The sequence below is a fragment of the Strigops habroptila genome, chromosome 14 (genome assembly GCF_004027225.2).
Source record: "Strigops habroptila isolate Jane chromosome 14, bStrHab1.2.pri, whole genome shotgun sequence".
NCBI classification, from domain to species: Eukaryota; Metazoa; Chordata; class Aves; order Psittaciformes; family Psittacidae; genus Strigops; species Strigops habroptila.
The window spans coordinates 228,505-242,723 of NC_044290.2; the positions used below are offsets into that span (position 1 = coordinate 228,505).

At 45.6% G+C, this 14,219-nt stretch overlaps 2 protein-coding genes across 13 annotated transcripts in view; one reads left to right on the forward strand and one right to left on the reverse strand.

Annotated features, from left to right (window-relative positions):
* Positions 1-14,219, forward strand: part of RECQL5 (RecQ like helicase 5) — a 39,172-nt gene that overhangs the window by 15,254 nt on the left and 9,699 nt on the right. The gene's annotated exons all lie outside the window — the stretch shown is intronic.
* SMIM5 (small integral membrane protein 5) lies at positions 123-11,835 on the reverse strand. Of its 3 annotated transcripts, none has more exons than XM_030505803.1 (3): positions 11,131-11,835; positions 2,747-2,900; positions 123-1,358 (listed from the first exon to the last, which is right to left on the reverse strand). In XM_030505803.1, the coding sequence occupies exons 2-3, from the start codon at positions 2,871-2,873 to the stop codon at positions 1,237-1,239; spliced, it is 249 nt and encodes an 82-aa protein (XP_030361663.1). In that variant the 5' UTR covers positions 2,874-2,900; positions 11,131-11,835; the 3' UTR covers positions 123-1,236. The 3 variants fall into 3 exon arrangements, with proteins under 3 accessions (XP_030361663.1, XP_030361666.1, XP_030361664.1); XM_030505806.1 differs by lacking the exon at positions 11,131-11,835 and adding an exon at positions 10,075-11,122; XM_030505804.1 differs by lacking the exon at positions 11,131-11,835 and having other exon boundaries at positions 2,747-5,285.

A 14,219-nucleotide genomic window follows, 5' to 3' on the forward strand; every position in this document is an offset into this window, starting at 1 on the left:
TACAGAGTCAGGAACAGTGTGATGGTCTTCATTTGGCTGTCCCAGTTAGGAAAGCTGTGACCTGCGCCATAGCCTTGTACGTACATAAATCACCAAAGTATAAACCAAACATACACAGTGGGTGCAGTGTGGAAAAGGGATTTATTTGCACTTATCTCCAGCTGTGCAGGCTGTTCTGAGCTCTGCTTTGTCACAGTGCCCTCTGTCAGCTGCTGCACGGGTGCCCTGCAGTGATAGTTACCACCTGGTATGTCACTCCTCTGAAATGCCTTTGCATGTGCTAATAAACCTAAGGCATAATGTTTATGTCCACTAAAACAAACTGCACACAGGGCAGGGAGTCAGGCACACAGGCCCCTCAAGGAAGGCCGGGTTTGTTCATCTCTAATTCCCGCGCTCTGTAAGAACCATTCACCTGCAGTAAGCAGAAGAGCAGAACCACACAGAGGGTGGGGAGGGAGCACATTTACCAGCAGAATGATCAAATGAAGCTGTAGCATTGTTGAAGTTTTCACTTTTGCCTTCACCTTTCTGTTTACAAAGGATATTGCACATGAACTGTTTTTTCTCTTTGGCGATTTCATATCACTGTAGCCCCCATGCAGTAAAGCGGGGAGCATTTATTCTGGCTGTGCTCAGAGCCTCAGCTAGTATGTCTGGATGAGAAGGTTTGTTGTTTTCAGCAGATGTCTCTGCTAAACGTGTCTGTTGCAGGCAGCTTTGGAGATAGCAGGTTTGGGATTGATCCAAGATGCACTGGGAGATCTAAGCATGTAGATCTCCCAATGATGTCTAGGGGTTCTGCTAATGCCCAGCACCATCCTTCTGGATTAGCCACCTGTGAAGAGATTAAGCGCTGCCTAGCATGTGGCCGCCTCCGTGTTCTCTGCTTTGGTCTGTGGCTCCCTGCTCACAGAGGGAATCCTTGGCTGGCCCAGTTGCAGGGCTGTCAATGGGAAAGCATGTTTGTTTTCTCAGCAGCATGTGTCCAGCACCCTCATCCCACCCTAGAAGAAGGACACAGTGATGGTAAAGTAGCATTACCTTTCTGGTCACAGTAGTGGCTGTCACAGAAAGAAGGAATTCCATGCTGTGATTTCTGGTCCTTTGAGTCATATTAATTATTATTGTTATTGCCATTTCCAGTGAGCTAGTGTAGAAAGTCATCCCCATGGGACTGAATCATGATGTCTGTGCATGTCCTTGATAGTAAATTGTGTCACCTCTTGTTGCGCTTCATGAATGGGCAGCTGGGCGGACTTGGCTCTTCCTCTGTCTGTGGTCAGGATGTCCATCACAGCTACAGCAGCTATAGCAGCAGCAACTGCAGGCAATGATCATGAGCACAAGAACAGTAACTGGAAAGACAAGACAAGCAAAGGATGTTGTTTGTTGACATAGGAGCAATTACCACAGAGTAACCCTATGTCTCCTCTAAGTTGTTCAGTGAGCAGCAGGATGAACAACGCCTGGTTTCTTGCCATTTTTTTCCCCCCTATATCCCCACCTCCCTCCTCTTAAGTTCCTGCTCCCTCGTGTTAGTTATCCATTTAATCTGGACAATCATTACTGGATATTTCGTGATCCTAAGAGCTATATACCAAACCACATGGAGGCATATCTTTACCTGCTTAATGGGCTGTTGTTTCGGATGTGATGTGCGGTGACTAAGTAGAGCTGTGTGCCTGGGAAGGATGAAGATCCAATTCTCCCCATAGTTGTGTCAGAAGCAACTCAAGAGGATTTGGTTAGTCAAACTGGCAGTTGCATTTCTGAAGAGTGTGTGCGGTGTACTTTTTAATAAGGACAGGTATTTGTGACTGGGTTGGCTTTACTCTTTCTTCTGTATTTCTTTTGAAAAAAATACATACTGCAAATGCAAGGATTGTTTCACGAAGCCTTGGGCTAAATCACTGTTACCCTACGCTAGGCATAATGGTTGGTGTTGGGAGGAATATGTTAGTTTATCAGGAATAGGAAAAGATGACATGTTTAATCCCTCAAAACACGTAAGAGTGTGTGAATGCACACATGTGTGTGCATGTGTTCCTTAACAGTCTGGAGCGGGGCTGCCAGGTTGTGGGACCTGTGGGGAACCAGCTGTAGGTAAGAAAAAAACTAAAGCAGCAGGTGTGTCTTTCTGAACTCCAGCCCAGGGAGGAGTGTCCAGGCTGGATCCACTCCCTTCCTTTTGGCCGGGAGCAAAGTGTACCTCGTGGAGGGGGAGGGCCTTTCTTCCTTCCTGCTTGTTTTCCCATTGTCTAAAAAAACTTCGTCCCTCTGCATCAAGCAGCTCATTGTTATTAGTTCCATGCCACCCCCACACAGAGCAGCAGGAGGGATCTTGACATTACCAGAGGAGAATAAATAGGGTCGTTCCACTGAAGTAAGCACAGGAATGATACTTGGAGTCTCAGACTTTGTGTCTTCTGCAGAAGTGAGGTGCCCTAATGCCATTTGTCATAAACTGTCTCCCCTGCATCAAAACATTGCAGCAGCTCTGGTAGAATACTGCTGTTTAATGCTACAATATGAAAGCTCTGGGGAAAGCAATACTATTGCTTGTTGTGCTCTGCATGCATGTAGAGACAGACACTGAGTATTAAAACATTACCTAGAAATTAAACTAGGCCTCAGAGGAAACAACTGCCAACACCACCAACCCAGCAGTAAAGACTGGAGCAAGCTGCCCCTGTAGAAGAGAAGAGACATTCTGACATCCCTCTGCGGCCACTGATACACTCACCGATAAACAGAAGAACCACACAAAAGGACACAATCTCCACTGGGTCAGCCTTGGGTAGTTTCTGGAGCTTAAGGAGAAACTTCTCACCAATGGTTTGCATTTCCTTCAGAAAGCCTTCAGAAGACATTCTGGCTCAACCTCTCCAGGCTTTATGCTGTGGAAGAACCAAATAGAGAATAAACCTTTCCACTGACTAATGCTAGTAAACTGCCAGCTTTCTTATAGAGCTGGTGATCACAAGGAAAACAAGTTTATCTGGTCTCAGTCCTTGTTCCCAGTAGCTAAGGTGGAGGACTATTAATTGTCTACGTGTTTTGGCACTGGTTTCGTTTCAAAATCCGGCTTTGAGGGTGCTTTTGTCAGCTGTACTGTTCAGCAAAGGCAAAATGGTGTTTCTTGTAAAAGGACACTTATTTCAGCAGGCACAGAGTTAGAACTGGACAGTGCCTGCCCTTGGCTTGCACCTAAGAAAAGTAGGGTTTTTTTCCCAGTTTTCCTATTTTGTCCTTCCAGAAAGAAATGCAATTCTAACTGGAATTCCAAACGCTGAACTCAAGTGGTACATAGTTTTCAATTGTTTTTTACTGAGTAACACAGCCCTTGAAGACTTCTTGCACTTTCACCCACAGAAAGCCTCTTCAAAAACTAAGGCACTTACTTCAATACCTCACTACAATATCATTAATAATGTTTTACCAAACAGTTTTACTGAATGGTGACATTAAGAGCTAAAGTCTGTGTTCACTGGTGACAGCTGGATGCTTTTCAATTTCTTACAAATGAATGCAAGTTTTATATGCTAAGTTAAATGTAGCTTGTTTTTCTTTTAAGCCGCAGTCTATTCTAATGGCGCGATACATGAACAGAACAGTGGATGCTCACCTGTCACTGCTGGTGATGAGCAAAGCAAAATCCCCTGGATCTGTTGGAGAAATACCTGCCTCATGAAGTTAATCCGTCATGAAGCTAATCCCTTCTGCCCTGCACAGTCATTTTATACCTTCTTTATTCCCAGGAAGCATGATCACCAGGAACTGTTGTTACTGAAAATAGTCTAGTCAAAGTTAGGTGCCTCAGTTTTGCCACCAATATTTGCTGTTCTTTTGTTCCCTGAGAAAGATTTTGGAAGACGTCACAACAAACAAGCTTGCATGAGAGCTATGGAAGTTAAAATTTTGCTTCAGTCAGTAAGTGGAATAGGATATTGTTGAGAAATACCCATAGTTTCATCTAAAACAAGTGTTTGGACAGGTCAACACTTGGATGGATTATAACTTTTATGTCATTATTATATCAGAATGTTCTAGCATGTGTGTATTGTAATAGTCAGTGCTGTTTTGTGGGACTGGAACATTGCTATTTAATATTTATTAATGTGTTATCTCGGTGATAACACAAAGCCAAGTGACCAAGAGAGTACTTCCAGAATAAGCCATCTAGTTCATTACTGCCGATCTGGTTTGGTTACTCAAACAAACGGCTGCTTGGAGTTCAGCTCTTCTAAATGCACTGAGGACAGAGAGACCTTGGCTGTTTCTTTGCATGCTGGGCTTCAATGCTATAGTGCCAAGTTAAATTACATTTTGTATGTTTATGCAATTCAAAAGCATTTTCTGTTCTTTGAAATCCAAGATAAGAAAGAAAAATCAGAACCAGCTGGTTTCCTAGGGATGGGGGTGGATGGAAAATCTACATCTACAGAAAGATCTCTGTCCAACTCAGCAGGGAGGCATAGCTGTGGCCTTTTGACCCGAAAAGGTAGCTTTTGAGACTAGGGTTAACAGGTTCTTTCCAGACGATTGCACCCCGAGTGAGCTGCTCCAGAAACAGCTGCTTTGTCTTTTGCACAGTGCTGCGGGATTCTGTGATTCTGTTAGCAAGTTTCCAGTGTTGTTCCCATTCCAAGAGGTGGCAGTGCCGGCAGAGCCAAAGTGAGCTGTGTGCTCTCTTGGCTCAAGAAGAGAAACTTTTTTTTTTTCCTTTTTTTTTTTTTTTTTTTCTGAAAAAGTATTTCTGGCTCTCACATTCTGAAAATGTTTGTTCCCTTTGGAGGTGCTGCTGCCTACCCGGAAGCTCTCCTAGTAGGGAATCTGCTGTCACCTTTCGTGATACACTTTGGGTGCACCAGAAGCAGGAAGTGTTAAGAGCCAAGCTTCTGAAGTTTGGGCATCCAGTGTAAAATTACTGATTAGGATTGTAGAACTCCACCTGGATTAGCCAAGTGCCTAATCTAAAATGACAAGAGGTGTCTCAGTAACAGACCTGAGCTGGAGCTAAGTGAGAGAGTTTTTATTCGAAAACTTGCAAGGAATGTTGCTTGTTTACTTTGGTTTGAACTTCTTCAGAGACAAAGTTTTCACGTTGGTCGTGCAGCCTCCAGTCCACCCATGAGGAAGCAAATGTTTTTCTGCTCAACTGCACTTCTGACAGCACCCAAGCGCCAAGGGGAAAAATCACTTTTAAAAAAAAAAAAAACCAAAAAACCAAACAAAACCAAAAAACCCAAAACCCACCCAGAAAGCTGGTTATATTCATGGACTTTCATAGCTTCCGTTCTACTTGTGATGTAAAGTCTTTGGTCAGGACTAGTTTTGATTGTGATCTTTTTCCAGTTGACTTCAGCAGATCCAAGATCTTACCCTAGAGGTTAGCGTAAGGGTAAGGTTAGTGCTGTGAGACTTAAACAAGTATCTTACGCATCTGCCTCATCTTCCTCATGTACAACCCAACAGCGACGACAGTACTTACAGATTGCAGAGTGGAGCTGTAAGAATTAATTCCTTTTTTTTTATCATACTGTGTTCAAGTAAGCTCCCAGTCACCACCACTAGTAAAGGCCTGGTGGTGCAGGATGTTTGGCTGAAGCAGTCACTGTCATGATTATTATTAAAATGGGCAAGTCTTAAGAGATTCGAAACTTAAGGTTGTAGGTCTTAACTGACAGTTCACTTTGTAAGATTAGAGTGCTGTTCTGGAGCCTAGAGTGGCCACCGAAGTTAGTACCTCACAGATTCTGTGGGGTTTGGAGCAAACATAATTGTCTGCCAGTGTTTTTCTCAATTGGGATTTCATGTCCTTCCTCAAAACTACATCCGCTGAGAATGGGAACCCTCCAGAGCAGAGGAGACATGCTGCCAGGGCAGCCCCGCTGATGGAACTCATTATGGAAGAATGATGACAGTGCCATATAGTCTTCATAAGGCATTATCAGGCCTAATGTCATGAACTTTTGCTTCACAGCTGTAGCTAGAGATCACATGAAGTGAAAATAGAATGAAGAGAGGCAAGGTGAGAAAGTTGCATAGAAAAGAAGGTGAACACAATGCTGATGCCTGTGAGAGGTGGTTGGGGAGTTCCAGCTGAGGAGCCCTGACAGGCTGAAAATACTGGTTTCAGCTGTTTCCTCTTCTGGCTGTTCTTTATAAAATAACTCATCTCTCCAGTGTTGCCAGTGGGACTAGATCATCAAATCTTTCTACCCTCCTGTATGTTACAAGGTCTGGCAGGGGAGGGAATAGAACAAATATTTTCATTTGGGTTTACTTGTTTTTGAGAAAAAAAGGGCAAATGCCATGTACTGTAGCCTTGGTTGAAAAGAGAGCACAGAGCAGGGGGATGCCCAGCATTTGAACATGTGCTGCTCCACTGCAAGGATTAGATGACCCTTTCAAACTGAAAAAGCACATCCTATATTTAGGGCTTCTGTAGATTGATTCCCAGAAAGTGCTACTATTTGTTTTTAATGCAGATTCATCTTGCTATGCCCACTGACTAAAGCTGTGAAAATTGCCGCTGAAATCTTTCTGAACTGTTTTAGTTGACTTATGCCATACTGAAGCACTCAAAGAAGTTGGCTGCTCAGCCCTTTTGAGAATAAAGTCATTAAAAGGCCTCAATCTAGACATTCAAGAGGAAAAGCCTTGGTCAGGGATTCTTTGTACTGTGAACTGGCTGTGTGTGGTGGATTCCAGGCCTCAAGGGAGAAGAAGAGCTTTGGGATGACAATGTAAGGTGGGGTCCCACATCCCTCTCTCTGCCTTAAGCTAGTCAAGTTACTAGAAGTATTTTGAAATTGATGTAAATTGATTGGGGGTTTTTTGGCCTATCTTTGTTTTGGAAAGCTGTATCCAACCTGCATGTCTACACAGGTGCATCAGAATTTGAACTGTAGAGAGTGGGTGAGCTTAATTTTACTGCTGAGGAATGAGACACTTGTTTAGCCATGACCCCAGTGGCATTTGAGCAGACAATTTCAGTGCAAGCAACATGAATCTGAGTTTGTGGTTTAGCCCCAGGACTGGAAGTCAGTAAGTGCAGGTGGTCTTCCTGGCCTGCCAGTGATGCTTCCTGGTTGTGTGACTTCGGATAAGTCATCCCATTCCTCTGCTGGGTGACTTCATCTCTGGAAAGTGGCAGAACATGTAACCATTTCAATTCCATGAGGTTTGTCTGCTAATTGTTGTGTGTCTAAGTCTCTTAACATGCTCTGAAATCCTTAGCTAGAAAGACCCTGGTCTTGCTGCGGTTAGAAACTGAAATGGCCTTTACTTGCTGACTGCTTGTTACACTCCAGTCACTGAGTCTATTCAGGATGAAGTAGATGAAAGCATGGCTTCTGCTCTTGATTGCTCCTTACCCAGCCATGCTGCACAGGGGTTTATTTCTCTTGATGTGATCCCAATCCATTGGTTTCACTGTGCTCCCTCTATAAATTTTTGCATGCATGGATTTGTTGCTGTAGTAATCTAAACATGGAGATGGAGCTTTGGAGAGGGGAGTTTGTTGGTGGTACCCTGAAGCTCCTGATGCCTCTAGTCCTATTGCAGCAAGTCCCAGTGATGGCAAGTTTGACATCCTCCTCCATGCCCATTACGCATGTCAGCAACGCTCCAGACACCTTACAAAGTAGGACCTTCCTGGTGTGCCCAAGCAAGCAGGATCCAGGGCAACATTCTCATTGAAACATTGTTTTCTTCCCCAAGACTGTGGCTGTGGAGAAGCAAATACTTCATGGTGTTCTTACTCAGGCAAGTCAAATAAGTTGGTTGAAATTGGACCTGTATAGGGATGGGAAGCCTGTGTGGATTGTGGTAACTTATTTGGTAGCAGATCTTAGAAGGCAATCCCAGCCTCACAGAAGGAGGGTACTGAGCAGCTGAAGGGAAGAGGATGCTTTTTATTCTGGTCTAGAACTTTAAAATACTCTGACTGCATTTGGTCATTTTCTTAAGAACATGAAGGCTTGGCTAGTTTCTAAACCTACCAGCTTTGTTCTTAGGTCCTGGAACACACTTCTGATTTCGCATGGATAAGGTCTGTGGTGCTTCCTGTCCTCAAACAGTGCTGGGCTGCTTGGTGGTGTCATGGTTTAGGTGCATTTTGGCAGAACATGTAATAGTTCCTGTCCGATTGTTCATTGTTCTAAGTACTTCTGAGATGAAAAGGGCTATAGAAATGTAGTCATATCATTAATGCGTGGTTTTCCCTCGTCGTTGTTAATGCAGCATGGTTTGCTGCCATGACTGTAGTTGACCAGCTATGTGAATTTTAACTATAGTTCACAGACAAGCCCTTTTTTCCCCAAAACCAAGTGTGAATGGAGTCAGACAGAGCTATAATTTATTCCCAAGCAGATGAAAATAGTTTCCACTATCAAGAGAATTCAGCCCTTTTAACAGCACACACCCAAACTGTTAAATTACAGCTCAATGTCATGGGAGAAAAGCTTTGACTTGGTCAGCTGGCCTGGAAAGGCAGCCACACAGTTTTTCAGATTATAAAGCTGCCCGGACAGGGTAGCCATTTGGCTGGGATACCCTGTCATCTCCACCACCCAGTGTTTGGAGATTGGTTTTGAGGCAGCGCTGTAAATGTCCCTTCCCTCCCCTACAACCTAATATTAGATTAATATAAAAAGGCACTGAATTCCTTGCAATTGCGGTTTCAGTAGCTGAGGTACCCACTGGGGCACTGAGCTGAGTCTCTGCACCTCCGCAGGACACCCAGGTTTTCTCCAGTCCATCTCACAAACAAGTCCACAAAACCCCATGAGATAATTCCTCACTGCTAGTCCCATTTTTAAGTGGGAAAACCAAAGCACTGAGCCATCCAGTGAAAAGGTCAATTTTAAAAATAAACCTGTAGCTCTTCTACAAGAGAACTTTTTTTAGGGTTGCTGATGCTTGAATCTAGCCTGAAAGTCTATTCTAATATTAGCAAAATAACCGTTTACCAGGAAGCTGACAGAGGTAGCTGTGCGCTGAGAACCTTGTAAATAGTTACTTCACAAACATCCTGGGATTTCTCAGTAGTTTGGTGTTTGAGGTGAGGCGGCTGGAGTCCCCTGAGAGTGCTGGAAACACTTCCATCTTCTGTCAGCCACCTTTGTGTCCTGGCTTTGACTGATCTCAGACCTGCAGGTCTCAGAAATTACATGCATTTTTGAGTTCTTTTGGAATATGCTGGTCTGAGCCTAGTAAAGATGCTGCTTGGGTGTAAGGACTCAGAACTGAAGGCTACAACAGCTCCTTCCTCAGAAGAAGCTGTTTTGCCATGTATTGGCTGTGGTTGTAGCGGGTGGTGGTGAGAGCCTGCCAGGAGGTGAGGGGTGGGTGCTGCTTTCCTCACCCAGCTTTCATGCAGTCCCTGTGTCCAGCCCCGTGGGGCAGCGGCTGTGTTCCAGAAAGGCTCAGCTCTATCCAACTCTAAGTTTGCACTTCCACTCCCATAACCACTTTAGCACTGCAGTCAGGCTGAGAGGCCCCTGCACTATGACAGCTGTAATGCAAGCTGCTTTTATCCAGACATGTGTTTCGCATTGCTTCTTCCTCCCCCCCACATACGTACAACTCAGCTGCGCTGGACAAGCCCCCAGCCAAGTGTGTTAAGATTTTCTTTTGGCTCAGAACACTTGGTGTGTTTCTCTACCTCCCCTCAGCCCTTTTCCCCCTCCTGCCTTCCCCCACCCCCCAACTTTGTTTTTCCCATAATTTATTTAAGAAACCATCTTAACTGCAACAACCAAACTACAGAGACACTTCATTAGCAGGGTGGAAACTTGCCTCCATCCCCTTTGAACATAGGGCTAGACTGGAGGCGTGTGGGTCTTAACTACTCCTCACACAGGCAGTTCCAATCTGGTGTTTGTACAACACACAGGTCAGAAAGACCCGCCCTCCTTTCTGCATTAATGAGAATGGAGAGAAGTGGAAATACCTGATCCTTAACATTCCTCCCTACAGGTATGTATAAGATCAGGATCCTTTTGGTGAGAATTGGATTCCTGCCTCTCTCCCTACCTGTTGGTAAACAGCTGACTGCCCATGTACCTTCTGGAAGAGGCAAGTGGTCCTGGCTCAGTGTTACGAGTTGCAGGAGCTTCCAGACAGAGTCACCAGCTTCAGGTGGCAGCAGACAGGGGATATATGGTCAGTCTCCCTTCCAGTCCCCCTTCCATACCCAGAAGCAAAATGAGATGGGAGCCCAGGCTGTGGGACACCTCTTTTTGTAAAACTAAGGCTTGGACTCAATGATCTTTAAAGGTCTTTTCCAACCTAAACGATTCTGTAATTTCATGTATTTGGGGAATCCTCTTCCTTCCCTTCTCACTGCATTCAGACCTGATAGTCTTGTTACTGCAACCCATAGACCATGTATGTGTATGTACGTGTTCTCTCAAGCAGTGGTTTCTCCGGCTGTTTTGAATAGTAAACCAGCATCTGTGCCCGATACACTGGCTGATTTTTTTTTTTTTTAAATGCTCTTGTTAGAAGCTGTGTAAAATCTTTCCGTTTATTTCTATTGGACACAGATGCTGAACTTGCACAATATGCTGGTTCCCTGACCAGGGTTTATTAGCTAAGCTCTCTGTTTGCTTCAGGATTTGGGGGCTAAACTTGGCTCCAGCTGGGAGGAGCTCTGGAGAAGCGCTGTGGCTGTACCCACTTGGTTTCACAGGCGCTTGCCAGTGCTGGCAGCTACTCGCTGGTGGCACATGCACTTATGGAGGAGCACTGCTGTTCACATTAATATATCAAGTCACTGCTGTGGAGAATGCCCTGTGCTAGACCTGCTTATCGGCTTGAGTCACATTCCGTAACAGCAACAAAAACACAGCAGCCGCCTTCCTCATCCCAGCGGAGCCCCTGCTGCGGCTCTGGGGCCGCGGGCCGGCTCCTTGTTCCCGGCGCACTGAGCGCAGGTCTCTGCAGCCCTGGCGAAAGCTTTTCTCCCGAGTGTCCCCTGCACACGGATTCAGGCTGGGCAGGCTCTGCTCAGCGGCTGACTCCGCAGTTCACCGCGCAGACAGCTACGAAAGCTCCAGCTCCCTGCTGTCTAGTTAAGGTGTTAGAGTTGACCGAACAGCAGCAACAGCTCAGCCTTACCCCAGCCGCGCACCAGCTCTTCTCTCGTTTCTCTTTCGGTCTCGTTAAGCGCTCAGGTCATCTCCCCTCGCCCGGCTCCTCTGGCGCCGCTCTCCTCGGGCTGCTGACAGCCAGCTGTTGGCTCTGCCCGTTTTTTTGTTACTGGTTGTCCTGGAGACGGGAAGTTTCCTGTTACATGTGCCAGAGAGGGAGGGTGGGCCCGGGGAGCGGAGCCTGGGGCGAGCTCCCGCACACCGAGTGCGGCACTTGTTGCTCGCATCCTCCCTGCGTTTCCTCCTTGCGAGGTCTTTTCTTATTTTCCTTTTAAATACAGCTTTTTCTGGAGTGAGACTTGACTCGATTCGCTCCCTGCGATAGTTTGGGGGCTGTTAAAGCAATTAACTTTTCTTTATGCTGCCCATGAAGACTCCCAGGGAAGGAGCTTTTCTCTTGTGCTCCTTCGTGGGACACGACAAGAGGTCTGCAGGACGGTGGAGCAGGGGCTGTCCGGGCAGGGCGCAGGGATGCTGCTGCTGGAGTCACTTTGCCCCCTGCCCTTGGCCAGGGCATTCACTCTCTTGGTGCCTTGTGCTGGGGACAATTGGCACCCACTGTCTTGTCCCAGAGGTTGTTGAAGTTCAGATGAGGTCCTTCAGGCAGGTGCAAAGTGATAATTTCTTATCAACCTCATCATTTGCTCTCCTATTTGATGAAGCTCATCAGATGGCTTTTGTTCAGCAACTGGCATCTACGTAACTTATTTGTACTCATACGATTTTCGTCTTTTTTAATGCTTTCATTTCTTGGCTTTATTCCAAGACTTGCTGGTTGATTTCTTTTCAGGGAGTTCTTCTGATGAGCTTTGTACCCATCTCTGGCTTATATTAGGGAATGCTTTCTTCTGGTATATTTTGGGAGAGGCAAAGCTGCTTTTGGGGTATGTGACTTTGCTTCTTCTCTGACTGTCCATCTGCTTCTACTAATTGCAAGGAGGCAAAAACATGTTAGTGAACTCAATTGTTATTTGCTCTTTATCCTATCCCATGAGGTCAAATCAGGGTAGGATGTCTCAGATGAAATAATAACTTTGGACATTTTAAAGACCAGTGGTCAGCTCATGCATACTCCTGTTGAAGGGTGGGGTAGGCAAATAATACAGTTGCATATTTAAAAGATGGGATAATTTTGGGACATGTGTAATAATAACAACTGCCATTAATTTATGTAAATAATCTCTCCATCTCTTGGGCATTAGTCAGGTGCTCAGGAAGTTCTCCCACTACATGTTAGTGCTTAAGCAACTATGTTTCAGGACCTCTTGTGCTGAGTTAAGGATTAATCCAGTGATTACCCTCGGCATCCCTATTGGTCACTTTGGTTTTAGCCTTCTGACTTTCATTACAGGACTACAGTCTTAGTTCTGCAACTGAATTTCCATTAGACCCAACTCAGGAGCACTGCTGGCTCAAGTGGGGCCATGGCCCCAGTTTGGGTAATTCTGCAACAGGCAGTTGCAGGAGGTGGGTTGGAAAGGGCTTGGCTTTACAAGCCTGATGGGTTAGAAACTAGAGATCTGAATTCCAGTGTCTTCAGGGCTGATCTGTGCTTCCACAAAAGCCTTGCTTGGGGCACCTTTTGTTTGCATTAAGGGAGGGGGGAGTGTGTGGATGTCCCTTCCCAGACTGGTGAGGAGGCTGTAGGGGTGAGGAGAGTGCTTGACCATTGCTGTATGCCTCAGTTAACTCTAATACAGGCCAGTGCATGTGAGAAAGAGATGTGGACTAATGAGAATGCTTGCCTGGTTTCTTTTGGGGAAACAAAAAGCTGTCTTGCAGCTTGCTGACATTTCTATAGTCATGTTGTGCTGGCAGGACAAGCAGCACCAGTAGTTCTTTTGGAAAGACAGAACAAGGGCATCAAATGTGTTGTCCCCATCCCGGTCCCCTCACCCCTCCCCACCCTGTGAAAGGAGCTCTTTGAGTGCCAGGCAAGAGCGAGTCAGCGCAGCTCCACACGGGACATAAAGCCAGCTTTGTCCAGGCGTTCGGTGCCCCAGACGATGCCACGCTGCTGCAGCCCTCCTTACCTGAGCAGCGCCAAGCCTTGCGCACTCCTGCAGCCCAGTGGCAGCAGGCTGTGACCTGCTGCTTTGCTGCTTCACCTGCTCTGGGCTGGTGAATGATCCTCTGGGCTCATGGGAGTGTGAGCTGCAGGCCCTGGCAGGGCTGGTCTGTGAGGCTTTGGGAGAACTACAGTTGTTCCCCCCAGACACACACATGCACACAAGTCAAGAAACAAACTGCATTCGTTAGATCTCTGGTGTGTTCAGACATGCCTTAAAGGGTTTATAATAAGAATAAATGAAGTGCTTACTCTTATTTTCCCCTGTGTGACCCACTTTTTTGCAGATGAAGTTGATAATCCAGCTAGGGCACTCCTTGGGAGAGGAGAAAAATCTTCATTTTGTTCTTCCCTGCAGTAAAATAATTCTCTTCTAAAATACCTCTTGTTGCTGCTTGGCGGCAGGGCTTTATCTCTAAATGCCTTATGAAGTGTTTCTGTGTATCTAGTATCAGCATCTTAATAGACAACTGCCACTTCTGCTGTGAAACCCAAGTTTTAAAAAGCACCTCTAAATTCTGCCCATTTTCTTAAAACAAGAAAAACAAGTAACTGCCGGGTGGTTCTTCACATCGTGAAAACAGTGCCTTCACTGGTTTAAGTCGGGGAGTGTACTAGAGGAGAAATGACTTCCTGCCTGTATTCTAACAAGCATGTCTCTGTCACCAAGCTCTTTTTTACGTACCCAAAAGCACTGATGGCTGCCAGAAATCTTTTGAAGATTCCTGGAAGAATCTAATAATTTTCACTTGGCCACTTTGCTAAGGCTGGTAGAGCTGGTTGTGCAATACTGTCTGAGCAAATGGACTGGTTTTCCTGGATGCAGGACTCCAGCTGATGTTTGACTGCAGATCTGAAGCGTGTGTTAGCAGGTCAAGACCTAGGCCGTGTTATCTGAACAGTGCTTCCTTGTCAGCTCAGTCTGGACTCTCTTTCTGTGACTTAATTTACATTCCTGTTTCTTCAAATATAGATTTCTTCAACTTCAA